This window comes from Amblyomma mixtum, chromosome 3 (genome assembly GCF_055824585.1).
Source record: "Amblyomma mixtum isolate Tamu chromosome 3, ASM5582458v1, whole genome shotgun sequence".
Lineage (NCBI taxonomy): Eukaryota > Metazoa > Arthropoda > Arachnida > Ixodida > Ixodidae > Amblyomma > Amblyomma mixtum.
Genome location: NC_143014.1, coordinates 45553278 through 45580703, shown reverse-complemented (window position 1 = coordinate 45580703; position 27426 = coordinate 45553278). Strand labels below are relative to the sequence as shown.

Below are 27426 nucleotides of genomic sequence, written 5' to 3'. Positions count from 1 at the left end.
AATCCGCGGCGATTACCACGCGGGGCGGCGTCGCTCCTCGCTGCGCGGTTCTTGCTTCCAGGAGATGACGCGCGGAGTTGCTTGGTGAATAGCGGCTGAGCGTCGTGCTCTCGGAGAATGTGGCAGCGCCTACAGCAGCCGCTGTTTCCCAACCTGAGGGCCCGCGTCACCGCACGGGTCGGGGTTGACTTGCGACATAGCTCGTCGCCCTATCGACCTCCTCCTCCCCACCATGTAGTTTCTGTATATTTACGGGCCACAACCAGATGTTCGGAGCGCGCAAGACGCATGGTTGAAGCCGCAAAGCTGCTGTAGCAGTAATGCTATAAATAAGCTCTAGTAATGTGTTTCGTTTGCCTCTGGTAACGTGCGATGCTCGGTAGAGCATGCCCGTTTGTTTCCTCGGGAAATTCAATAATGTTTTCATTGCTGAACGCAAATGCTTAGCAATCTTGTAGTTATGAAGTTAACCCCAGTGCCGTCGAAGTAGTAATAGAGGGCGCATACATCGTATTAGACGGCGTACACGGCGGGAGACCACGCAAAGAGAAGTCCTAAACCTCACATCGCATTTTTGCAGACGAGATTAATTTACTTTTGCCCAGTGGAGCTGAGAATTTTATGGCAGTCTTGGTCCCTGCAAACAGCAATAATAGCGTATTTTAAGAAATGGGCAGACTTGGTTCGGTGCCCCTCTCGAGCAGCTATATGAGCCTGCAAACCCGTTAGCCCATCATTTTATTCAGTCTATTATAATATATTCCTGTTTCTTATTGCTTCGTAATCATTATCTGCTTTGTGGTTTGTATACCCTCATCCAATAACAAAAATTGGTAATCGGTATCAGTAATATCGCTAGCACCCAACTAAGACGTGAGGCGGTACTCTTACGGCAAGGCAGTCAAGCATAGCGCTAAAGTCAGCCCAAAGAGCATGGCAGCGAAGGTAAGGAGAGTGCGCAAGAAAAGAAAAGTGGCGCCGAAAGTACGTGACCAACGCTTAAAGGCTGCGCGAAGTAGAAAGGGGAAGGCGCGTGGTGTTATTCCTCGCTGTTTTCTCTATTCCACACATGAGGAAGACAGCGAACGTTTTTGACGCTCTTGCAATATCGAAGGCAGAAATCTTTCACGCTACCAGCTAGGTAACCAAGGCTACCAAGTTTCTAAAAGTTAAGATAATCTTGACGTTTCAGAGAGGTTACGCGTAGAAGAAAAGGAGCTTGAAGAGAAATATAGAACAAAGGCAGGGTGTCACTTTGGTATTAGCGCACCGATAAGTGCAGTTGTCCCCAAAGGATGACTTCAGAAAAACACAAAGGAAAAACGGAATAAAACTAACAATTATTCAATGCTATGACAACACTCCTGCGACGCTTATTGTAGGGCAGAAGCGACCCGACCTGGTTCCCTGTGGCTGCTACGGTCCGAACACATGATCATGTATTCCCCGTCCACAATGAATTTATTTACGTGCAGTGCAATGAGGGCATTATCGCAGTGAGCTATATGCAGGGCAGACATGTCGAAACTAGGTCAGAATGTATACTAAAGTACGCACACTGGCTAATACATAGGAGTACAATATACACACGGCAGATAGACCGGAAAGAAGATAACAAGGTAAATATCTACACTTGGGATGCACGGGAAGAGACAACAAGCTGACAAAAACTATGAAATAAACAAAGAATGCAAAAAAAAGAGCGGGTGTGCGCAGGCCACTTAAGGCATAGCAAAACCTGGTATTGTATTTGAGTCTGACGGTTGACATTGTCTCGTGTTAATTTATTCCGTGGCAATGGTGCTAGGAAAGAAAGATATCTTGGACACATTAATGCAGCACATGATCATTGCGTACATGATTTCGCGAATGCCTCATGCCTGACCATTCCTTTATGACACGAAATGGGCAGTGAGTACATAACGATCTCTCTGTATTCCGATTTCGTTTGGTTTATTGGTTTTGGTTTGTTGAGGTTTAACGTCCCAAAGCAACTCAGGCTATGGAGACGCCGTAGTGAAGGGCGCCGGAAATTTCGACCACCTGGGGTTCTTTAGCGTGCACTGACATCGCACAGTACACGGGCCTCTACAATTTCGCCTTCATTGAAATTCGGCCGCCGCGGCCGGGATCGAACCCGCGCCTTTTGGGTCAGCTGCCGAGCGCCGTAAGCACTGAGCCACCGCGGCGGGGGTATTCCGGTTTCGTGATGCTGCACTTGATACATTTCTAATGTAACGAGAAATCGCCGTGGGCTGATTGAATCCTAGGTCAACGAAGCCATAATAGATGTGATGTTCTCTCTGTAATGCAACTGCTGCATACAAGCCGAGCAGCTCAATTCTGCACCCGTTAAACTTTGGCCGCCAGATTTTAAAATTCCGGATCCCAGACGGCGCAGGCACATTTCAAAATTGGCGTTATTTTCGAGAAGTAAAGTAGGTCTTTTATTTTAGGTGGCGCTTTCAGAAATTACATTTTTAGAAATTAGTATATGAGCTCCCTTTAATGCTGCATGTTCTTTTTGCTTTCTCCAAGTTAAATCTGAAGGAATATATGCGCTAGATATTTATATGTCTGTTCTTTTGTAAAGGGTACTTTATAATAAGGAAGTAATTACTCATTGACATCCACCCGAGAAGTATTTGGTTGCAATCGGTGAGTGCTTACACTCGTCACAAATTCGATTTGAATCATGCTGAAACCAAGCAACTTCAGAAGCACAGCTTATACTTCTGTAAGCGGCACAGTCATCTTTACAGCATCATAAGAAAAATTACGCTGATGATCCCGTAAATGCTGCCTTCTCTGAGTGTTTGTTTGGCTCGGCGCACACAATATAGCAAAATAGCAGTTACAGTTATGTGTCTAAAAAGCCGATATTTGCTAATTAAATTCTTAAATATTCACCTTATGCTGCATGTTTCAATCGCATTCTCTATGGCTCTATTGATTCGACACTGGTTTGGTTTGGTTTATGGGGTTTAACGTCCCAAAGCGACTGAGGCTATGAGAGACGCCGTAGTGGAGGGCTCCGGAAATTTCGACCACCTGGGGATCTTTAACGTGCACTGACATCGCACAGTACACGGGCCTCTAGAATTTCTCCTCCAAAGAAATTCCAGCCGCCGCGGTCGGGATCGAACCCGCGTCTTTCGGGTCAGCAGCCGAGCACCATAACCGCTGAGCCACCGCGGCGGCTGATGATTCGACACTAATTCCCTCTGCAGAACTTGCCAAAGTGCAATAGGCCTTCATCAATCACTTCCCTACTTTTCCTTGGCCTGCTCCCAGTTCTGGCGAACGTTGGGCGCCTATTTCGGAAGAAGGGGCAAAAAATGCAGGGAATTAGCTTTGAACTAATTCCAAACTATAATCCTTCAGTCATAATTTTTAAGGCGTCTTAATTTAAAGGCTTTCGGACAAATGGTACGAGCGTGGTTTTCGTTATCAAGATCGAATAAGAGCATCTGTTTTCACGTAACCGGCGAGCTATTTAATTTTCTTCCACCGAGTAAGTTAAAGAAAATTGTGCAGCTTCTTTTTTGGGCATAGCAATACCATCAGGTCGGTGTTCTCATTATAACCTCGTTAGAATAGTATCATAGCTTCGCATATTCGCCTAAAACTGTTTGACTGCCTTTTCCTTCATTTCTGAAGGCCCGGACTTCTATGGGCAAGCTACGGAGCACCGCAAACAACAGCCGTTCTTTAGTTTCTCGACTGAAAATTTCAGATTCATTGGGCTGTAATCTAAATTTTAGTCCCTCACTATTGTCCTGCAGTAAACCTTACTCCCAGATGCTGCTAATTATGATGATAATCACTGCAATCTTACCCTCTGAGGCATCAGGCATGTTCTTTTCACACCCTGCTTGCACTATGACGCGCACCCGTTGGACTCTGTCCAAGGTTTTGCTCGCAGCCCATCACAGCAGTTGCGCGCGAGGTAAGAAATCTGCCGCGCTTTTCTTGTACTTCCCAGCTGAAGGTGGTTCGGGAAGGAGGAAGGGCTGATGGCACGCGTTACATAAGCGTGCCATTCCCCAGCGCTGGGGAAACCGTGGCCCTAGCGAGGCGCGCGCCGTCCCGGGGAGCATTGAACGCGTCCGTGTGTGCGCCGGCCATGGCGCCGCCGCGTCTTCCCTGCCCTTCTGAGCCGCCTCCCGCGCGCGCGTTGTGTTCGCCGGCAGCCCCCAGATGGCGTGCGGCGTCGCGGGCGCTGCGCATGCTCGCGCTCGGGGGGCGGCGCGCGCAGCCGCGGTTCCAGCCGCGGGCCGCCGTCTGTGCCGCCATGGGGACTCTTGGCCACGCTGAGCAGGCTGTCTCGCCAGGAGGGCCCCGGGCGAGCAGCCGCGGCTGAACAGCGAGGCCGGCCCCCCCGAGGGATGGTGCGCTCGGCGCGGCGCGCTCTGCTCTAGGCCGCCGCGCTGCCATGTCCACGCGCAGCCAGGACCCCGCCGCCGTGCCCCTGGCCGGCTCGAGCGGACTCCAGCAGCGCCGCTTTGCCGGAAGATCTGCCGACCGTGCGGCTTCTCCCGAAGGTGAGTGACAGCACGCCGCTACAGCCGGTGTTCAAGCACCGCGGCGAGCCGCCGACGACCGCCGGCACCGGTGCGGGCGCGCGACCCGCGCGGCGCGCATGTTCGCGCCACAGCGCGGGCCGGTAGTCACGCGACAGTTTCGGTTTTGCTTCCGCTCCTCAACTTCGGCTCGCGACCCGGAGAGCGGGCCGCGACGCCGTTTTCGAACTGCTCGCCGTGGTGAAATACCTCGAAATTAGGCATCCCTGCTCTTTTAGAGTGTCTCACTTAAGTTTCAAAATCATTTTGTGCGGTTGAGAAGTGCCTGCGCTCCACGCTTTCGAGTTTTTCCGCGTTGAAGAGTAGGCGAGCGTTTATTCCTTTCCCTCCTTCGGGCTAAGGCGCCCACTGCGATTAATTTATTTCTCCGCGTTTTGAGCCAAAAGACAAGCTGAAAAGCGGTGTCGTCCCCTTCGGTTCTCGGACAGCTCTGTTAAAGGAGCCCCTTCGCTGTTTTTGCGGCAAACTTTTTTCGTGGTGATCAGCCTCCCCGCTCCTCTTCTGCGTGTCCGCACAAGCCGGCCGTCCCCCTACGAAGCGTACTTCTGGGCTCGCCTCCCGGATTCTGTTCCGATAATGATGCGTTCTTTTGAATACTGCACCTACGGTCAGCTCGAGCCATGTATTAAGTAGAATGCTTCCGCGTGGCTCCGGAGTTCCGGAGATTACTTCCGGTTGCGTGCTAGTAGACTCGTGTGTGCTGCTTAGGGCGCCGCGATTTCTTGCGGAGTCGTTTATAGTTCCGCCTTCGCTCTTTGTGAAGTCTGATTGTGTTTTTGGAGGCGCAGAGTTCCCATTTTGACCTCACAAAAGTTGCTGTGCAACACGCTTTTATTGTTTCTTCACTAGCATTAATGAAAGCATCTCAGAGCAGGAATTCGAATTCTGGATTTCAAATTCCTGATCTGGGTGTTCCTCTTCCTTATACTGAAAAATTAAAGCTTGTAACTGTCTACGTCAGACAGACATAGTTAGCGCTTGTACGTCAAGCAACGTATTTTGGCATTCAGTTTTCACGCGCACAATGTTGTGTATTGATATGAAATTGAAATTACACGCATCTGTAAATGATACAGAACAGAATGCTGATGCTGTATTTCTAGGAGGCCGGGTACCTGTAGCGTGATGCAGTACGTTGTGGCATGCTCTACTAACAGTGAATTGTAGCCTGACACGTACGATATGGATAAAGTTACAATTATTGTGCTTGTGGCTAGTGCAGTTTAATGATAATCTGGTTATCATCGTATCTACCACGAAGCTGCAACCAACGGCGCTATTCTCCGAATACGGGCTAAATGAAGTGTAGTTGAAAGTAACGGCATGCGTGTTCAAAAGGTTAAAATTGGAATGTTTGGAAAGTGCGGCGGCATTGGCCGAGCATGTCTGAAATAATCACCTCACCCACCGAAAGTGCACCCGTTCCCAAAATGTTGTTCAAATAAGCTAGAGTGCGCGCAGATTGTGTTTCATCTGCTTCTGAACACATCATGTAGACAAAAACATGTCTCTGCAGGCGAAACGTTCCTATGAGTTTACTGACTGCTGGCGTGTGCAAGGTTTGAGTGCGGTCTGCCAAAAACGCGGTAATGAGGTTTTTTTCTTTGGTGATGCTCATTTTCTGCGCTTACAATGCGCTTTCAACAAGCCTGACGTATTGCACAGAAACGTTAAACTGTCTCATAAATGCTATTGCGAATAAAAGAGCGAGCGTGTGTCCGCTGGCGCTTGTAATTCCATCTCTTGCGAAACAGCCAAGTCATCGGTGACTAATGATAGCGGCCACCGCGTTCTCGTAAACTTGCCGGTCGCTGACAGTTCCTGACTCACCTCCGTGCTGTAGCAGCACGCTTGGTTTTGGTGACTGCTTGGAGCTCTGTACGTTTTAATAAAATGTAGTAATACTTATAAATGTCAAGTGTTCAAGAACAAAACTTTACTTTACGCGCACCATCTTTATGGGTTCTTTGTCTATGCTTTGTAAACAGCTGTAGCTGACGGAGTAGCACTGATGTTGTGATGCAAGTAACCAGACTACTCCGCTTCCGCCTTGGACCCGGTGACTAGGTCAGGGTGGTTTCGCTAGTCTTGACCCTGAGATAACTGCAACGCATCGCTGTCACTCGCTTGTAGTCAGTTGCCTTGCACCCTATTGGACTGTGGGTGCGAAACACTGAGCCATAGGCATGATGAGAAACACTTCAGTCTCTCGAACATCAACAGGGACCTCACAGGGGCCGCGGTATTCAAAAGAAGTTGTGTCTGAATGGCACAGATACCTTCTATCATTAATTTTAGAACGAGGAGGAGTTGAGCTCGTCTTATCTGTTTTCTCTTTAAGTTGTAACTGTTGTCGCATTGTCGACATACTTTCAATTCCTGCCTGTGTAATTCCCATGGACTCCAAAGCAACTCCTACGTGCATCAACTTATTTCCGCACACAGCTAAATCTCAATTTATATAGATGATGAAGATCACCGCTCATGAGTAGATAAGCTTTTTTGGGCCAACCTGTGCTTCCTCTGCCTTTAATAACTAGATGGGAACTGTGGTCATGTTTTCCTTTTTTAAACAGGGCATTTTCACCTCTATACCATTTTTATCCTTATCGCGGCGGTTTAATGAAGAATATGGAGACACTCAGGAATACAAATGCTCAAATAAAGTTTCAGTGGTTCCGATTCTATTAATTATCGCGTGATCTCGTTTTATTGCACTAAAAGGTTAGCTTAGCTTAGAAAACAGCGTTTCCTGCGCTGGGTGTCATCTATTGGAAACAAATAGAGTGTAGCCTGATAATTAGGCATTTCTTTATAAATCCGCTTGATTAATGTTACACGCCCTTTCGATTGGTTCTGAAGAAGGTGAAAAAAATTTGCAGCGCTTATTTTATGTTTACCTCCACACTGAACACATTTATTATCTCCCTCTGAACGTGTTACAATGGTTATGGTTTCCCGAGCACTGCTTGACATAGATCTGTAATGCGCGTATTGCGCGTGATACATGCACGCTGCACTGTAGGATTTTTATTTTTGCTTTAACGACATGGCCCCGGTTTGCACCGCCATTATTTTTTTTTTTTTCACCACGCGTACAGTTAACTTCACTAAAGGCACTGAGTGTCCTCTTGCTAATCTTTTCCTTTTGTTCACGTACGCTTGGCTGCTTTTCACTTTGCCTCAATGAGCTCTCGATGGGTTTCCCTAATGCGCACAGTGAATTCGTTTACATATTGCACAGCTTTGTTTTGTTAGCCTGGGAAACAGGCTGAAATTTACGGTAGTTAACATTCTGTTTACTGCTGTGTCAAAAAGCAAAGCAACTCGCCGGCTAATTCTCTCTGTTCATAACCCACTCCTTATAACCAATCACCCCATCCCTTTTACCCATCCTTCCCGCTACTTCCCAGGGGAGATCAGGGGAGTCTCGCCGGGCCCGCTCCCCCGGCTGTGGGTCGCTATAGTGGCCTTTTCCTTTTCTTTTCACTTTTCCACCTACGGGTGGTAAAATTACCATTGCCCACAGGCCTATTCTTTTATTTTCGAATTGGGTTAAGCCTGTTGTACGTATGTGGTGCAGTTAGGGGCTTATTATTTTTATTTCCTTTTCGTTTGCCCCAACCTATTCTTTGTTCTTGAGAGATCTCGTCTGATGTCCACTGTCTGTTAGCGAAGAACAAGATCCAGCCCGCTTCTACTGAATAGCTCTGGGGCTTGAACCCGTGGCTTCAATTATACATACTACTCTATCTGTCGTACGAACAAATATAAACATCTTACGTTTCTTCGTTCCCAAAGCTCGTGCACTCCTGGCAGAGCTAAATGAAATCGCCCGGTGGAAACAGTTGATAGGATGCCTTATGCGGACAGTGAGGGAGGAAACATACTGGTCTGCCAACTTTGAAGGGGCTCTTAGCTTGACAGTTGCGATGAACACTTATCAGTGGCGTTCAACCTTACTTGACACGAATTTTAACATGCGCAAGACTGACTGCTTAAATCACAAGGACACTTTTGGGAAGTAAAATTTTCCAAATTCTTATTCCGGCGTCTGGTTTGGGAGTATTTATTCAAATGTTGGGTGTCAATGGTAAAATCGCGCATTCAACTGACTCCAGGTCATATCAAGTAGTGTTAGTCTGGTGTGGTACGTGGGACATAACGTACCGAACCGGCGCGAGGATGACGAGGGATGCCGTAGTGGCGGAATACTGAGTATTTTGGACCACATACAGTTCTTTTACGCGCACTGATGTCGCGCACCACACGGGTACTTTTGCGCTTCGCCTCCACCAGAATGCGGCCGCCCACGGCCGAGAATAGATTCAAAGACCGCCCAGCAGCCGAACACCATAGTCATTGAGGTATGCGGCAGGTTTCCAATTAGACTGATAACTCCGTGATACTTGACATACGAAGCAGACCAGCCTTAGAAAACACCATAAAAATAAGCCTATGTGCTGACGTCGTTGATTACGAGGTGGCAGTAAACGAATCCTTGAAAGGTGGAGAAAAAAGAAATAAAGCGTGTTTTAATACAGAACCTCTGCGAAGCCGCACCACAGACTTAATTCTGCTAACCGGCACAATTAATTCCTGAGTCGTAGAGCGCAAAACTGGGCAACACGGAGTACAGATATTTCACTTTATTCTGCACTATGCGCCAGGGGATCATCTCTCGTTGTCGGTTCTGCGCATAGCACGCATTTAACGGACACCTGCGCCTGGCGCCTTCTTTCTTGGTGATTCAGTGTTCTACGTTCTTGGTCCCACTGTATCTTTCTAAGAAATGTACGTTTACATGCGAAGCTGACGCTGTCCAGCCGGCGCCAGAAGCCGATCCTCTTCCCAGAACTATTTTCCTCTGTGGCTCCAACCAGAGCTGTGACGCAGCGTTTGCGCCGTTTCAAGCACGCTGGAACACCGCGTTGGTTTGGGATTAGCGCCTCGTTCCCGCTGGCGCTGCCACACGGCACGCGAAGAGAGCGGAGGAAACTGGGCGCAGGCAAGACGGCGCTGACTCCTCCCGGATTCCTGATGTGCCAGCCAAAGCGGAAAATCAAGATAAGAAACAAGAAAAAGGAAACACGGCGAGATGAACAAAGGAACCCAGGAATAGCGGCAAAACAAGAGCGGGGTTGGCGGTCTGGGAGTGTGAGACGAGGAAACGACGACGCGGGAAACAAATGAAGGAAGAGGGTTCGGAACGAAGACACAGAGAGGTGAGGCCGGTGAGAAAAAAAAAAGAAAAGAAAACATTAGAAGATCGCGGCATCGTACCCAAGTGTGCGTGAAAGCCAGTGGGCACGGGACCAAGTGACAACAGAAAGAGCTGAAAATAGTGGGAGGGAAATGAAGCAGCCGTGCATCACACGGTGAGCGAGACGTCTCTCTTGTCCGCAAGTGATTTCTGGTGATGAGGCATGTGACCGCATCGTGCAAACGGCGAAGCAAGGCATTCAAAGCCTTTTCCTCACCGGACCATCACCATTTGGTGACTGCCGTCATCAGCCTGCTTTGTTCTGAGCCTAAAAAACAGCAGGAAGGACAGCAGAACGAGAAAAGATGAGGGTAGCTCCCGTATACTTCACCAACTGCCGAGCGCAACGCACCAAGCGGTACTGTAATATACGAACACAGACTCCGAATCCTAGAATCACAGCCTAATTTATAACACTGTCTTTAAGCGTGCCTGCAATAAAACTACGCCGCAAGCTTCTTGAACGCTGCGTTTAAATATATGCTCTATGAAACTCTATGTGAACGACACCCGTCAGTGGTATTAAAAATTAGGCCTTTTGAGGTATAAGTACTTTGTTTATATAGTAAGAACATTATAGAACTTAAAGTAGTATACTAATACCAATGGCAGGTGTATCGCTCAAACCACTTGCTGGTTAAATAAATTCTGAAAGTGAATTTTTTTTAATATTACATTTGGATGCCAGACTATATTTAGATACCGATAGCTTGCTGCTACAGCTGCATGAGTTTAAAAATTTTTAAAGCTCGATTATGCTCGGCATTATGGCGCGAAGAATCTCGGCCATACCGGTGCGTCAGAGAAAACCCGTGCGGCTGTGGAGCACATTCAGCCACACTCGCCGCCATCACACATCACTAGGCGGCGCACATATCACGTGACCTCGGTCTTATCCGGGCTTCGCTGATCGCTGCTGTCGCTGATCCATCGCTGCAGCCCGCGTGAGGCAAGGAAGGCTTTCTTAACGACATGCGCTGGATGAGCCACCGAGCTTTCACTTCGCTTGCAGGACAAAAGCTGATCTTGGTCACTGTCCACTGATATCACTGTCGTCTTTGGAAAACTTTCACAATACAACTATTTCTGCTTAATAAATGGTGAAGAGGCCCAATAAACGTAAGCCTTAGACAAACAACATAAAAGTAAGCTTTATTCACATGCTTGCTTGCTTTGCAGACAAAGCACGCTTTACAGGAGGAGTCATATTTCAATTTCTGCGACCTGGCGGCGTTACATTTTCCTCTTTACGACGCAATTTTATCTCCTTTAAGCTATTCATCGGTATATGCGCATGAATCTACATGACTGTTTCGTCGCGCTTTCCTCATTCTTTAGTCACACTTCACTGAGTCCGTTTTGAAAGCAGTGTCCACGGTTCTGTTTAGTAAAAAGAAAGAGCACATTTGATGTGATTTTTTTTAGCTGCCTAAAAAGATAACGAAAGGCACTACCAGACACGCCAGATGAGCAAGACGGAGTTACATAAATCGTGCTGTAAAACACATTCGACGTGAAATGGGAAAAGAAAAAAAAAACGGTCTCTTCAAGAAATAATACAAGAGCTGCAAAATGTGGTAAGAAATAAATGACGTCATTCTGGTACAAAGGGCGTGAAACGTTTAGGGCTGCCAGTGGTACGAACTAACGTCTTCCGTTTCCCCTACTTTGAACTGTAGTGCAATTGCAGTTGAAACTGCATAAGCTTTTCCGCTATTTCACAAAATCTGTATTGCTTGTCGCCGAACCAGCGCCGTCTCGTCGCGCCGTAAAGGCAAAATCAGTTAAAGCTGGCCACGGTAGTTACTTCGCCGCACAATTATTTCGCAGCGTCCTCGCCTTTTGCTTCCGGCTCCGCGTGGATGGCACTCTTTTCCTTCTTTCCCGGCCTCGCTAATTAGTTTAGCCGGCATGCGGCGAACAAAGACACGCTACCGGCCGCGGTGCCCGCCAGTTCGCGCTAAATATCGACCAGCGAAACGGTCGCGCGACCCGGGCCGGCGTAGACTGCGTGGGGCTCGCAAAGCGGTCGGAGAAGAGGGGGTCTCGGAGAAAGGAGCTTTCGGGCGCACTGCACACGTAACCGCCGTCGCGCGTGCACAGCCCGCGTAGTCCCGCCATAAAATGAGAAGTCGACCCCCCCCCCCCCTTTTCCTTTCCCTGCCGGCTGTTCTGGAATTCATACCTTTACAAACTGAAGCGCTGGAATGGCGCCCCCCCCCCCCCCCCCCCCCGCGCTCGACGTGGGGGGATTCCTTTTAGTGCCCATAAAGCGAGCGTTCGGGAGAAGGAACGGGTTTCTCCCCCCCCCCCCCCCCCTCGTTCTCTCTCTTTTTTTGTGCTCGCTGCTACCGCTTACTGCCGCGGCGACTCTCGTGCCAGCAGCGTGGTGTAGGCTCGAGCGCGTCAGCTGCCGCCCGCGCGGAAGCCGCCCCCTTCTCTTTTGAAGCAGGCAACCCTCTCGCCACTTCGTGCAGCCACGTGTCATCTGCCGGCCGGCGCGTAAAATGGGGACGTGCGCCGCAGTCCCGATGGTGAAGAGGGGGAAAAGGGAGGAGGGGTTGTAAGCGAGTGCGCCTCGAGAAATGCGCGCCCCGCTTCCCCACCGCCATCATTTGTCTGCTGCCTCGGCGGGTCAATAAGAATCGTGTCTTGTATCGCAACCTGCCACCGGCTCATGTACGGTGCCCCGCGGCTGCCACCTCCGCCGCTCCTGTAGCGTAGACATTCTGCCCAGAGCCTCGCTTGCTCGCGGCCGCACCGCTCGGTGGCTTCTTTTACCTTATATCTTTTAAATTCTTGCTTTTTTTTTTGCTTTTTTGCGCGTGTGCGTACGTGCGTTCTAGTATTGAAACGAAATACTGCGAAACTGAGAAGCCATTCGAAGCCTGCCTCGAGCCCGGGTCTTTGGCGTGAGTCGAATAACGGCATTCGGGGGCAAAGCAGGTACCCTGATGATCTCTGGGAAAGGGCACTTTCATGACGAGAAATTTGTTCCGTAACCTGACTACTGCGCCTAATTGGAGCAGGGGCGATCAGTGAAAGCCTATCCGTGAAAGATTATACCGAGTTGCTTTCTACGTTTTCGGCACTTTGCCTTCTACAGTGTGGGTGGCTAAGAAAAGATCGCCAAAATTAATATAGCGTGTATGTGGCCTTAGCATAGTCATAGAAACTGGTAGCTGCAAATGAAAAAAAAATATATATGTGTACCACGCATCCTACGATCCCACAGCCGCAAAACAAAATGTAGCAAAATTGATTGCATACTCTGAGCAGTCCTAAAGCTATGTTTTGGTATAATATTAATATGAGGCGCACGACTTAGAGTGAGGTACTCATTAATGCACCTGCGTATTATTTTAATACTAACTACCATTTTGTGGACAAGGCAAAAAATTCACAAACCGCTTTTATACTGGCATCTAATGTTTGATTAAATTTGATTTATTTCTAAAAGCAAGGCTACTCAAGGTTGTGAAGGAACATGCAGAAGAAGGCTGCACAAAGGCAGCTTGACTATCCTCAGGTTTCGTTATAATGGCTGCAGCAGGGCGGAGGGAACACTTCCACCAATAACTAATGTAAGGACAAAGCACCGCAGTAAAACTACAAAACGTGAAACAATTCTTGCACATAATACATAAAAAAATCACGAGAATTCAAGGAAAACCACGCCCAAGCTTGTCGCTGAGTACAAATTGAACAGGACACAGTCATGAACGCAAAACCGCTTGATATAAACCAGTTGCAGAACATCTCAGCACATCAATATTACATAGGGTAACGCCATTAAGTAAGTGTGGCAGGCAGTTGCTTAACGTTTACTGACCATAATATCCAGGTGGGAAGCACACCAGGTCTCTGGAGTTCGGGTTGGGCTGAGCACTATAGAATTTCTGAGGTTGTCATGCGAGCTAAAATGATTAAGGGTATTTTTTACATCTTTCTTGTTTGTTGAAACAAACTGGTGGTTCATTAAGGCAGGCAGTTTTAGAGTTCTGAGCTCAGGGAAGAGGAGAGTAGAAAGAAAGCCCCAAGACTTCATGCATAAGGAGCGAAAAAATTTTTTTTCCTTTAAGGACAGCCAATGTTTGATGTATTTGTTGTCTTCCATAAGAGTCAGAAGTAACTAGGGTGACTGCGAAAAAGAGCAATATATATGTTAGCAGTTTCATGACACCAGGGGGGTAGTTGACGGAATTGACTAGAACCACCCCCTCTGGCAGTTTGACGATAAGGAAATTGGCATGGCAGTGCCAAGACATATTATGATCAAAGTGCCCGCATAAACATTTGATCGATTGGCTTTATGACTTTGTGGGGTTTAAAGTCCAAAACCGATTCAGGCTATGAGGAATGCCGTAGTAGAAGGCTCCTGATAATTTCGAACACCTGGGGTTTTTTTAACCTGCAGTGACATGGCACTGTAGACGGGCCTCTAGCATTTCTCCTCCATCAAAATCCGACCACCACGGCCGGGATAATACTAATAATAATAATACTTTATTGCGCCAAATATTAAAAGAAATGTACAGAAATCCGGCCTGCCAAAGCCTCATAGAGCTTGAGTGGCAGAGCCCGACAGGCAGCGGAACCGCGCAGACATACACACAGGCAAAAAAAAAAAACACATTCAAAATAACGGACATCAAATTAGTATGGTGGTGAGAACAAAATAGACACAAGACTCATGTTACATGAAGGAAAAAAAATCCTCATCAGATTAAATTGCAAGGAAGAAAAACCAAAGTGGCATGACAATACCTCAGATCAATGCAATAAATACAGCAGTAACCAATGAAATCACAAGATTTACTTGACAGGTGGTAAAGCACATGCATGATGTCGTAAACCCTCTAATTAATGTATCGCAGCATATTTTTTATTTTGTATTTAGTTTCTGCCCGGCGAACACTTGGAGGTAACCTGTTAAAGTGAAAGGGAACGTAATAATCTCTTACACGCCTTCCATCGAACCCGCGTCTTTCGGTCAGCAGCCGAGCTTCATAACCACTGAGCCACCGCGGTGGCTACACATTTTATTGATGGTAAATTTTCATTTTAAAGGGTTTCCATAACCAATTTTCAGGTAGAGCAATATTCATGCTTTTGTGATGAAACAGTGAGGCTCTGGCTTTTTCCCAGTTGCTTATTAACCCGTTATCGATAGAGTACTAATACAATTTAAAAGCATGGATTTAGTGTGTAAACCAATGCCATTGGAAGATCTTGGATGAAAAGAGGCCGTGAAAAGAGAGTATGCCGTGAATCACCGGCATACATAATGTATGTTGTATCAGGATGAATGTTGACAAGATCATGGACAAAAATGTTAAGAAATGAGACCTAAGATTCTTCCCTGAGGGACAGTTACATGAACCGACAGGACATCAGATGATGTAGCGTTAGCATGCGCAAATTGCCTCCTGTGACTTAGGTATAAGTTAGAGAGTGACGGCACGAACGCTGTAACAAGTTGTTTTACGAATCAGAAGTTTGTGACCAATTGAATCAAAGGGCCCGGATAAGTCGACAAAACCATTTAAGGTTAATAAACATTCCCAGTTTTTCTTTTAAAATCAGACTTTTTGTTTAAGGAATGCTCTTGCGGAAAGCGTGTTGATGCTTCGTTAATATATTACGCTTATAAAGAAAACGAATGCCAAGAAACACATTAAATTGTTCCACGCAGAGTAGCGATATTCAGCTGAGTCTACATGACCTCAAGATGATTGCCGAAACAAGTTGGTTCCCGTAGACAAAATTTTAAAAAATACAAATAATGCAGGAAAAGTGTAAGGCCTGTACACTCCTGCGCTGACAAGAAATAATAGCTCTATGAACGGGCTCTCCTTTTAAAAGGCGGGCAGGGAGTGGGAATGTGATCAGTTTTTTGCCTGTACAATTCATTCATTCATTCATTCATTCATTCCTTCATTCATTCCTTCATTCATTCATTCATTCATTCATTCATTCATTCATTCATTCATTCATTCATTCATTCATTCATTCATTCATTCATTCATTCAATACTGCCAACCGCCTTTTCAAGGCCAAGGCAGGAGTGGCACAGGTATACGTCGTTTTACACTGCAATGTAACAAAGCAAAGAAAGAAGCGAGCACGGAATGAGCATAAACAAACACACTGCGTTTCCTGAAAAAAGAATAGGTGTAAAATGATGAACACATACTATGCTTGTAAAAAATGCATGAGAGCAGACATGAAAAACTCTTGATTTGTCGAGCAGACCAGGTCATGCGGAAGCCCATTTCATTCGGATATCGTCTTTGCAAAGAAAGAAAACTGGTAAGCTTTCGTTCGGCACTGTGGCACCACAATTTTAGAGTTGTGATGTGTTATAGTGCATGTAGAAATCAAAGTTAATTTTTGTTTGATTATTGATAATAATATTCAGCATTCTCAAGCAATGCAACTCGCGACGGAATTCAATTGTCTGAAGTTCACATCGCCTCTGTAGATTAGTCATGGAAACGTGTCTTCCATATGCATTATAAATACAAATAAGTGCTTTATTTTGAACTCCTTCAGTGCGATTTATATCTGCCTTTGAGTGCAGGTCCCAAACGACGCAAGAGTATTCTAGCAGTGGGCGTACTAAGGCAGTATAAGGGGCAGCAGGGCCATGTCTGTTTCAATACGTCCCGATAATCATTCAGTTTCTCTTTTTTTCTTCGCTTGTGGCTACTCTCTGACTTATGTTGGAACTTTTCGAGCGGAAAGCAGAATTCAGTATTTCTTTATATTTCGAAACATATCCATATCCGGCACAAGATGGTTTCAGGAACTCGTATTCTTGCGAGACACACTTACTTTCTTTAACTCCCTCCATGATAACCCTTACTAAACATCGTTCTTTGGCTGATTGTATCTTCCTAGATTTCGGTAAAGTATTTGAAAAAAATCTATTATCATATTCTACCACTCAAACTCAAGTGCATCAATATCGAAGAAAATATACTCAGCTGGGTAGAATTGGTCGTACTTGTTAACCATAGGAATTCACCACTATCGTCTGGTATATCGGGCGTACCACAGGAGTCCGTTTTGGGTCCCCATCTTTGCCTAGTTTAAATTAATGACCTCCCTCACTGTGACTTCTCCGGACGACCGCGTTATTTATAACGAGATAGGTAATCCTACCGATGCTTCTGCATGAAAAACTGGCCTTAACAAAGCAATATAGATAACTATAGATGAATAAAGAACGATATAGATAAATGACCTTAACAATACGCGAGCTTTAGGATGAGGTGTTAAAAATGTTTTGCGAGTATCACGCACTTATTTTACCCCTGCTTGCTAACTATTAAGTAACGTTCCTTTAGACCCTGTTACTTCTTACGAATACTTGGGTTTACATGTAATAAAAGACCTTCTCTCAAAAGAGCAAATTGTTTACATAACTAAAACAGTTATCTCATGCTTGGCTATCTACGCCGCAATTTTCTAAGGCACCTGTTTCTACTGAATTAATTATGTACGGAACTCTAGCATGTTCAAACTTAAATGTGGTTCTGCTACTTAGGACTCTGTTTTTACGAATTCCTGCGATAATTCTTCTATTAATTTGAATTCAACATCCTTACTCGAGATGGTTCAGAATTATTCGGCGCATTTAATCCTTTGGGTCTACATTCACCCCAGCGACACTACTTCATTAAAACTAACACTATCGTTGCCACCCGCTGGGCTTCGCAGGAAAGTGCGGTGACTTAGTCTTTTTGACGAAATTTATCATCAGGACGAGTTTAAGTAAGCATTAATTTCCAGGCCATCCTATTACTACTTGCTCCAGTTAAACCATTCTTGCAAAGTGGATGTCATCAATTGTAGAACAGATTTTAACCTTTTTTTCCTCGTACATTGACAAATTGGAATCGCCTTCCGTCCAGCGTCGCATTTATACAATATCACAAACTATTTCGCTCATCACTTAAGGTTACCTCAAAGCTGATCGCTCGCATTTTTTTCCCGCCTCATATATAATCTTGTTTTCAGTTCCTTGTGTTCTATACGTAGGTTTTCTATGCTTGTGATGTTGTTTGAGCTGCTTACGTGATAGTGTTTCATTTCACCGTTTGTTTTCGTTTCGTCGCCTGCGGCTTTTAAGTACGAGCGTGTGGTTGCGTTTCTTTTTCCTCCTGAATTTGGTGTGCTGCATTCCCATCTGTTTTGTTTAGGCATCCTAAAGTTTTTATTTATTTTTTTTTGCTGTACGTCATTTACCATTCCCCTGCGTAATGATTTTATCTGCTTGGAAGCAACAAAGCAAACCAATTATTAAAATTAATGTCATAATTTACTGACAATTTTAGCTTCTCAAAGTGTGGGCGCCCGCAGATGTCCAAAGTAAACGATTGCTTTTGTTTACGTCTCAGAGCTGTGGCGTGGGTTAATTCCGCCCATCCGAGGTTCTTTAATGTGCGGCTGAAATCTCGATACGCGGCTGATTTGGCATATTGCCTTTATCGAAATTCCGCATACATGGCTGCGAAGGAACCCACGTTCTCATGCTCGTGAGCAAAATGCTGTAGACGCGGAGCCAATGCGTTGGGTGACGTAAAATATGAAAGTTATTTCAGAGTTGCTTAGTTTGTGTCTACTAAGGCCGAGTGAACGGGTCTTTTTATGCAAGAGGTGCGCATAGCCAGAAATTCTGCACAAGTGCATTTCTGCAACTGGAAGTTGTTTATGAACGCAATTTCCTTGCTTATCGTAATACTGCGCCGTACCAATCAATATATAGGCAGATCCCTCCTCTGGACGCTTGTAGTTTTCAGCTATTCATTGTCAAAAGCTTTCCCTATTGCTTTTCTATGGCAATCCTAACTATACTGGGTGCAAGCGCAGGCCGAACTTTCAAAAGCAATATTTCGCTATGCATCGGATGATCAGACCATTCCCATAGATATGTTTATAACGGTATCTCACAGTACTCCACAGTTGTCTCAAAATCAAAAGTGACGCCCCACAAACCTGTCCATGGCTTTTCGGTTTCAATGATAACTTCGGCCCGCAATATTAGCGCATACTTCCCACTTTCAATGCACTAGTAAAGTTCGCATAGGTTAGCAAACACCGTTTATGGTTTTCTTGCTAACTTCTCGAACTTATCAATGGTGAGGAAGGTAATGCTTTTGCCGAAAAATGATTTTTGGGGGTTCTCCAATTGCTCCTTCTCGCTAATATTTTATATTGAAATAGTTGATCTTTAGTCGCGTTTCACAGCACGTACGTATTAAAAAAGTTCCAAATTTATCTCGTTCCTGCGCGAAGCTACTGATGTGAAGTACGATAAAAAAAATGCCTGTGTGAAACTAACGATGTGAAGTACGATCCGCTTTTCTTTACTTCTGCTGCGTCTTTTCCCGCCCACCCCACAGCTCCAGGTGCTTCACAGTGGTGGTTCGACTGTCGTTAATAGAACGCCTTGAACGAAGGAATAAAAATGGTTTGTGGTTTATGTTTCTTTAACGTCCCAAAGCAACTCTGACTATGAAGGACGCCGTAGTGAAGGACTCCGAAAACTTCGACCACCTGGGGTTGTTTAACGTACACTGACATCGCACAGTACACGGACCTCTAAAATACCGCCTCCATCGAAATTCGACCTCCGTGGCCGGGATTGAACCCACGTCTTTCGGGTCAGCAGTCTAGTGCCATGACCACTGAACCACCACGGCGGCGCGAACTAATACAAAAGATATGCAAAGAAATTTCAGGGTGGGCGGATTCCGGCTTTCTAGTAATAATGATATCGGGAGATGACGTAAATAAAGAAAAAAAAATCAGTGAATTTGAAGAACGAAATCGTCTGCTCTTTCGCATGATGTCCAAGGAGTTACTAGTGCGCTTTTCTCTACTTGGGGGCGAGCGTTTAAAAGGCGCCCAGCATAATCCCCTTTTGGACGCGTTCGCTATGTCATACGTCGATGACAGATTTGAGTGAGGGTCATTATACAATGACTGCTTCTCGCTTAGGCGTTTGCGTGTCAGGAAGAAACAGCGCGCCGCGTGACCAAGAGGTCCGCCGGAAGCCCTGGCGCGTTTCACTCCGCACGAGTGTATTTTCGTTCCAGAGCGCAACGTGTGTTGACAGTGCGCTGTCCCTTGTTGGGCATGCCGGGGGCTGCCTGGACAGAACGGAGACGGCGACGTCCGGGCCCCTAATGCGCGGCGCAAGTGCCCCGGACGCGTCAGACGAGATTTTATTGAGCTTTATACATTTTATGGCTTCACGCAAGAGTGGCCGTGCCGGAAGCCCCTGTCGCCAGATGGACCGACGGCCGATTCTCGGGCCAGCTTCAGGCAGGCGTCATCGGCACACGCGTCACGGGTCCATCCTCCGCCCCCTCCCCTTTTTTTTCTTTTCTCTTTTGTGGTATTCTGGCGCCTCTCGCGCTTTGCGCAAGAAAAAGCCACGGTCGCGCCACAATATGTATGCCGCGGGGAACTACGTAGCGCAAAATGGCAATGAAAAATGGACCTCGCACATTTCTCTTCCCTCATATATACTGTCCTCTCCGCCCCTTGCTCCGCTCCTATGCCTTTTCGAGCAATTACTGCAAATGGCTTTTGAAGCACTCACGCACGCTGCGTCTTCTTTTTTATTTTTCTTATTTTAAGGTTTAGTATCTCGAGGTTCCCACTTCCTTCACTGATGTTTTTCTATTCCCTAATATAACGAGCCGCGTGTGCAACGCCTTGAAGCTTTGATCAGCGAAATTGTTTGGCCGCATAACCTGGGATGTCAACATTTAATGCTTAGATTTCCTTTTTTTTTTACTAATGTTTGCTCAGGCTGTCTTTCTGCCTACGAGATAATAGCGTATGCGGAATAAAAGAGGCCACTGTAATGACCCGAGCTCGTTGTGCAGTCTGCTTGCCGAAGATTTATGAAAAGCGCGTCCTTGGACCCCTTATTGCGCCAGTTAGCCTTCCCAGGCACTCTTGATTGCAAAGTTCGCACTCCTCGCCTTTCGAGCCTCACTGTAATTAAAACATTTTGTCTTATTTCAGGGTCCGCGGGCCCATATTTTTGCGCTTCTGCTTTCCAGCAAAATTATTCCGTTCTCGCAGACGCTCAAACGTAATCTACTCTCGCACTCGTTTCGTCTTTTGACTAATTGCTTCATGGTTTCGGTCTGGTTTTATATAACGCGCAACACTGCCTCAGTATTGGGATTAATCATTAACAAAGAAGTAACTGAACATGGCCGCCCCTCGTAATGAAGCCGCCTGCAAAATGTCGTGCGAACAGCTGCAAACGAGAGCCTGCAGCCAATTCTCAACATTCATAAATATGTTTAGAACATTAAGAAGACATTCTCAAACTGCATCGTTCGTGACGCTGGTGTTTTACTGCATGCACGTTATTATTATTATTATTATTATTATTATTATTATTATTATTATTATTATTGTTATTATTATTATTATTATTATTATCATTATTATTATTATTATTATTATTATTATTATTATTATTATTATTATTATTATTATTATTATTATTATTATTATTATTTTTATTATTATTATTATTATTATTATTATTATTATTATTATTTAATACTTACGCCCAATCTGCAGTGCCGTGAAGTGCACGCATTTCTGTATGCTTTCCAACTAAGCCTTATTTATCGCCCGTGTTAGGGACGTCTCCCCGATGGCAGCCGTGTCGATCTTTCGTTCTCACTTTTTCCTTTTTCTGTACTCCTATAAAGTAACTTTAGCTCCTTATCTCTTCTTTCTTTTTCACTTCCCTTTCTGTCTTTGGAGAAGTAAGAACATCCTCCCTCTAATCGCCAGGAGTGTTCTAGTACTACTAACCTGCCTATTCAAATGGCCGTGATGTCTGTTTCGTATCCCTTTTTTTCTTCTCATTCGCTGGAACATGATCGTGAGTGTACATACATGGGCAACGACTGCGGCAGTCTTCTGCACTGCACCGGGATAGGGGTCCGTAGCGCGCCACAGGCGAGCCGGTTCTGCGCGTTATCGTCTGCGCGCGAAGGGAGGCACACTTCTCCTCCCAGCAACAGCCCAGGGTCAGCAACGTGACGTAGTACCAATAAAGAGGCCTATCCATCATTAATATCTGCGACCGAGTCTCCTCGCACTCGAGCCACAAATGTGCGTTGCCGCTAGCAATAAAAGCGCCCTGTGGAAGCCGACTCGCTGCAGACTGGAGATACATTATTATGCCGGTTACGTGGGTACGCGCGTACGAGGACGCTTTTCGTTTATCTTTTTTTTTTCCTTAGCTATATGAAACGATAGATATGGAGGAAAAAGGCGAGATATGAAAGGAGAAAGAAAAGTGAAAACAAGATGGAAGGGTGCGGGTTAAGTAACACAGCTAAACCAACGCATGGAGATCGAATTTTTCTTGACCGATGAAACTCCAAGTAGGTGATCCTAGCACTAAAAATGTTATGCGCATTTGTTTATCGCGCACTGAAAAAAAAAAAAGGGTTCTTGGCATTGAGGACTGCTGTTCCGAGGCTTGTGTACTGATTGTTCTTGACAGCTGAACTTTGCCTCTTGTTGTACGCTGAATGATTGACAAGCGGGCCCCTCATGCACTGCGAATAATTGAGCTCAACCCAGCGGTAAGGCGAAGGCGACAAGCAGTGCATGGGGCCGGTAGCATTTCTCGGCTTTTTGTTCTAAACCGAAAAAAAGAAGGCGGGGAAAGAGAAACATTTGTTTTCATGAAGGCAACCACCGGTCGTACAGTGCAATCGTATCGGTTCATCAGAAAGCTCTCCGTTGGGCGCTTCTACTATAGTATTCTAAGTCCATGCCTAGGTGTTGACGCCAAAAGAAGAAAAAAAGAAACAAGCGGAAGTGAGCTGAAGCGGAATACCGCTGCCCGAAACGGAGGTCCCGTTTGAACACGCTCGGTGGCTGTAAAATTCGCTTTCCGCCACCTGCATCTGCGCGATCCGGCTCGCGTCTATCACGCGGTGAACCGTCTGCCGGGCACCGGCACACGGTACGAGCCCGATTGTCGCATCGAGTTACGCACAGTCGACTTGGCCGCCACGCGACTCAGCGCGACACGCGGGGTCAGCGGTGGGCCAGCACCCAGTCGGGCCGCCCCTGGCAAGCGGCCAGCCCTGCCACCCATTAGACAGGAACGTCGCGCGTTTCGCTACTGCTCTACTGCCGCCGCCGCCACTGTCAAGGGTGGCTGCTGATCGATTTCCAATCCGCTTTGCATATACACCCCTGGCTGGACGGTGGAGACAAGCGGCGCGGCAATCAATCTCACGACGGCTCATAACGACCCGCCGCTAGCTGGGCGTGTGTTATTACTCGAACGGCGCCTCCGAAGTGGTTCCTCGCGACTCCTGCTCACGCTCACGCGATAAGGAACAGACGGCGAGGGTAGCTTATGGATCGCGTCGTCGCCCTTCCTCCACCTGATGGATCAGCGCAGGTTCGTGCGCCGTCGCGGCGCTTACACCGTCGGGTACGCTTCCCTCGTTAGGCGCCATTCATGTTGGGCCGCCGCCGTCGTTGCACGCCAGGCTCGATGCCGACTGAACCGACTGATGAGTAATTCAGATGCGTCGGCTGGGTGCGCTCGTCCACTGAGACGTACTTGCCCGCTTCGTGGTGCCCCTTCGCACTAACCGAGGCCATTCTTCGCGCGTTTTTCGTGTCTTCTCAATTCCACTAAATTGTTGTGTGCGTGCGTGCATGTGTGTGTTGGCTCGCGTGCTTGTCACAGCGTTCCAACAGCTACAGCACTAGCGTTATAGTACTTATTCTGAGAAAAGGACGACAGCAGTACAACACACATGTGAATACACTCAGGCTGTAAGGTAGTCCCTTTTGGTGGCTCCGTGCAGACGCGTAAGTTTTACAAGGAATAAAACCGCTGGCCGAGGCACAGAATAACTGATGCACCTATTCAGCGCGCACTCGAAAAGAACCATTTTCAGTTATTTGGGCTCTTTCCCGTGTAATTCGATGGCAGTAAATTTTACCTCCAAAGAAGCGTTGTATTTTGGCGCATTTCGTCGTTGGCACGCGCTAAATTCGCCGTTCCAATCTCGCGTTTTCTTGAGCATCGTAAACAGGCGGGTTGAACAACCACAGTGAAGCCGTATATGCCCCGTTGGTACCAGCGCGCACTGACAATGCATGTACGAATGATGCTCTCTGCTTCAGCAGGCAGCGCGGCTCCATTGTCTTGGTGCGCCGCCTCTTATTTTAGCGTCTGTGCCACCTATACAGCGTATAAGACAGTCACAGTCTATTCGACTCATCAATCTTGCCGTCGCTGCCTCCAACGCGCGAAGCTCACGAACACACAGCCACTGCCAGTTCAGTTGACACGTTCTCGGTACCGGTAAACCCAACTCGGGATGTTCAACAGGTTTCATCGTCACAATGTATGCCACATACACTACCCTCCGCGGCCTGACGGGCCTCAAACGGCGATTAAAGTTACGGAACTGTTGCCGAGTAAGCGGTATTTGGTGTTTGTAGATTCTGTCAAAAAAAAAAAAAATCCCTTCCAATTCTACACTTCCTCGTAAGTGTTCCTCGTCTTAGTACAGCTAACTTGCGATTCCTCTTCTTTTCATGGGGCGTAGAAGCATACATGACAAATTATCTTATCAACAAAATAGAATCAGAAGTAATGCATGTACATCGAAACAAGTGCATTCCCTAGAAAACCCACTTTTCTTCACCTTTTTCAATATGGTGTGATGAGAAATGAATTATCCGATAGTATTCTTCTCGAATAAGTAAAAATAAAGCCGTAGTAAAAAGCACATTCAAGAGATTTATAGATTATCAATTGAAATTTCTCACCTTATGCTGAATATACGCCAAACACAGTGGGCTCGAAAAAGGCGCCATTCATTGTGAAAAAAAAAAAACTAATAGTTTTCCCTCCATTTCTTTTTGTTTTGCATTAATTCTGTATTTATTGGCAAATACAACAGGAAAGCGTAGTTGCACGAGAGGGGAATGCAATGCGTTGCAACTGTTCCTTCGCGAAGGTCGCACTTTCATCTGCGCCGATAGAGCCGCGATATTCCTCGTCCTGCCCCAATCTCCCCGTTCATTCCGCGAGCGGCTGCGTGATAACGTTGCGAACTCCGAGCGCCTCCCCGTCTTCGCCTGCCCGAATCGAGCAGAAGCGTTGTTGCTGGTGCGCCGTCGCAGAAGGGGAGGCGGATTTGGCCTGCATAAAACATTGCGAACTGCGCGCTTGGTCTTACAGCCAGCAGCTCCGGAGAAACGAGGAGCGCTCCGCGCTAAATTAAACAGCGTTTGAATGCTGTTCACGCGTCGTGCCGATTGCATGCCGCGCCGCGGTTCGCAACGGTTGTCCCAAATTTCCTCTTCTCCTCTCCGTCCAGCTGTGTTCTGCTTCTTCCTAGTTGTCGTTGTTCGGCGGGCATGCCGTTCGCTTCCTTTCTTTCTTATTGCTTCTTCCACCGTTCTTAGATAACGATTCCCGCAAGGAAACGCGCTGGCGGAGGGTCGGGGGCTCTCCTCTCGTTATACAACTTTTATTTCGCCCACTGCCTCGGGCCAACGGGCTCACCAACTCGCGCCGCTCTGTTTTTCTTTCCTCGCCACTGCTGCTGCGGAATCAGGTAACAAAGCAAGAAATGCGTCGCCTGCGGGGAACGCGAGCCCCCCTTCCTTCTTCGCCGTGCGCCCGGCTTGCTCCGGCTTGCCCGCAACAATCTATAGGCTGATCGACCGTCCAGTGACACCCGTGCTCCCTGTCTCTCCATGTCTCGGGCCTTTCTTCTTTCCCCCCTTGCGCGCGCTCTCTGCGAAGCGGGCGCGCGCCTTTACAGCCGCGGGGGGCATTCCGCTCACGCCCCGCGGCTCGGAAGGCGCGTTCTATGCGGCAAGCGTTTCGCCGCCGAGAGGCAGACTGGTGACACTGAGCACGTCGTTGCCGAGTTGGAAATCGTCACGCAGAGACGTAGGCGCTGCCTCTCCGCGCTTGCGCGGGCGCGCACTATTCGAAGCTCGCTGCGATGTGGCGAAGCCATTGCGGACGCGGCTTATGCGACGCAATATAGCCACATGCCTAAGTAGGACGAAGACAGTTCCACCATTCGAAAGCAAATGCGGAGGAAGGATCTGAGGAGCTAGGACTGAACAAGCCCTCAGCGCAAGTGTCGCCGAACTGTCAAGTAATAATCCCCGAATGAGGAGAAGAGGGAGGAACATGGGACTCCGTACTGGGGACTCGAGAAGGAAAAAAAAAATCCTTGCTCGGCTATATAGGGCCGGTTGGAGGTCCGCTGAGCCCGAATGAAGCCAAGCACTCGAGGAGGAAGGGGGAGCGTGTGGGAAATACGGGGACTGTGCTGACTGATTTAAGGTGATATCCATTAGTGCCTATTGAATTAGCTATGTTATCTATGGTGAGTGAAGTAACAATAAGCTCTGCAAGCTCAGGAGTCTGATGCTAAAAAAAAAAAAACGAACGCAAAGCGAACGGTCGTTGTTTTAGCACATGCATTTTTTTTTTCGAGCCGCTAAGACTGACTGCTGCTAACCTCAGCCGCAGCTGCACCCGCCGTGACCGACGGGAAAGCCGAACGGGGCTCGCCGCGTCCCTCCATCGGGCAGTCGTGCCGCCCAGCGCGCGAGAGGCGTTCCTCGGCGTTCCGGCGCATGCGATCCACCTTTCTGGCGTCGCCACCGTGCCGTCGCAAGTCAACTTTCATAGGTATGGCCTCGAATTTGCGACTGGTGCATGAGCATGGCCACTGAGCAGGCGAAGCTACCACGGCTACCGTAACCTACACGGCGATGATGCTGACAACAGCTTTCGGAGCGCTGGTTCCGAAAATGCTTTGTGGCTAGTAACCGGAGCTAGTCGCAGTGCACCGACGGAAAAGCGTAATTAAATCCGAGGCAAAGTTATGCGAATAGCTTAAAATCCACCAGGCTGCTTGAGACCATCATTGCGGACGGAGCTTTCTCGCAAATCACTTTTTTGTTGGTGTACGTGGGCATTCAGAGCTCGCGCCGCCAAACGCAGCCGTTGCGCAGTTTACGTGCCACTGTACAGCTTTCGTCAAAAGTAAAGAGCCCAAGGGGTTTGCTTCTAAGAGTTGCAGCTCTTGCACCATCCGCGGAACTCTAAGCACCTAAACTGGAAGAACAAGGGTCCACCTCACCCTCGGTAGATTCAGAGCACTGACGGCGCAAAAACAGCTCCACTGCGTGGACCACAAGAAAATCCGCTGGGCTGCATACTTTTGAGGAAGGATGTATCTAGCGTTCCGGATGCCAGCATCCAGAGCGCTGTTGTCGAAATTTTCTATACGCTATTGCGTTCGTTGTTGCGGCACTCGGCTGCGGGAATTCCTAGATCGGACGAAGAGCGCAGCTCACTGACCTTTTCCGCGGCGTGTCTGACCGGCCCCGGAGTGGTTGCTGCGCGCTCGTCTAATCTAGGCCACTGCAGGCAACCCCTTCCCTCTTGATGCCCCAGCTGGAATCGTGCGCTGATACAGAGAATAAGAAATAGCGCCACTTTCAGACAGCACT

The 27426-nt window shown here is 47.3% G+C and overlaps 1 protein-coding gene across 1 annotated transcript in view; it reads left to right on the top strand.

The window, feature by feature from the left end:
• The first annotated feature begins 4213 nt into the window (after positions 1-4213).
• LOC149350010 (Kv channel-interacting protein 4-like) overlaps positions 4214-27426 on the top strand; it is a 425036-nt gene continuing 401823 nt past the window's right edge. Inside the window, exon 1 of the mRNA XM_089579016.1 lies at positions 4214-4544. Within this exon, the coding sequence (XP_089435142.1) occupies positions 4436-4544 (109 nt within the window). The 5' untranslated portion in view covers positions 4214-4435. The remainder of the gene's footprint in view (positions 4545-27426) is intronic.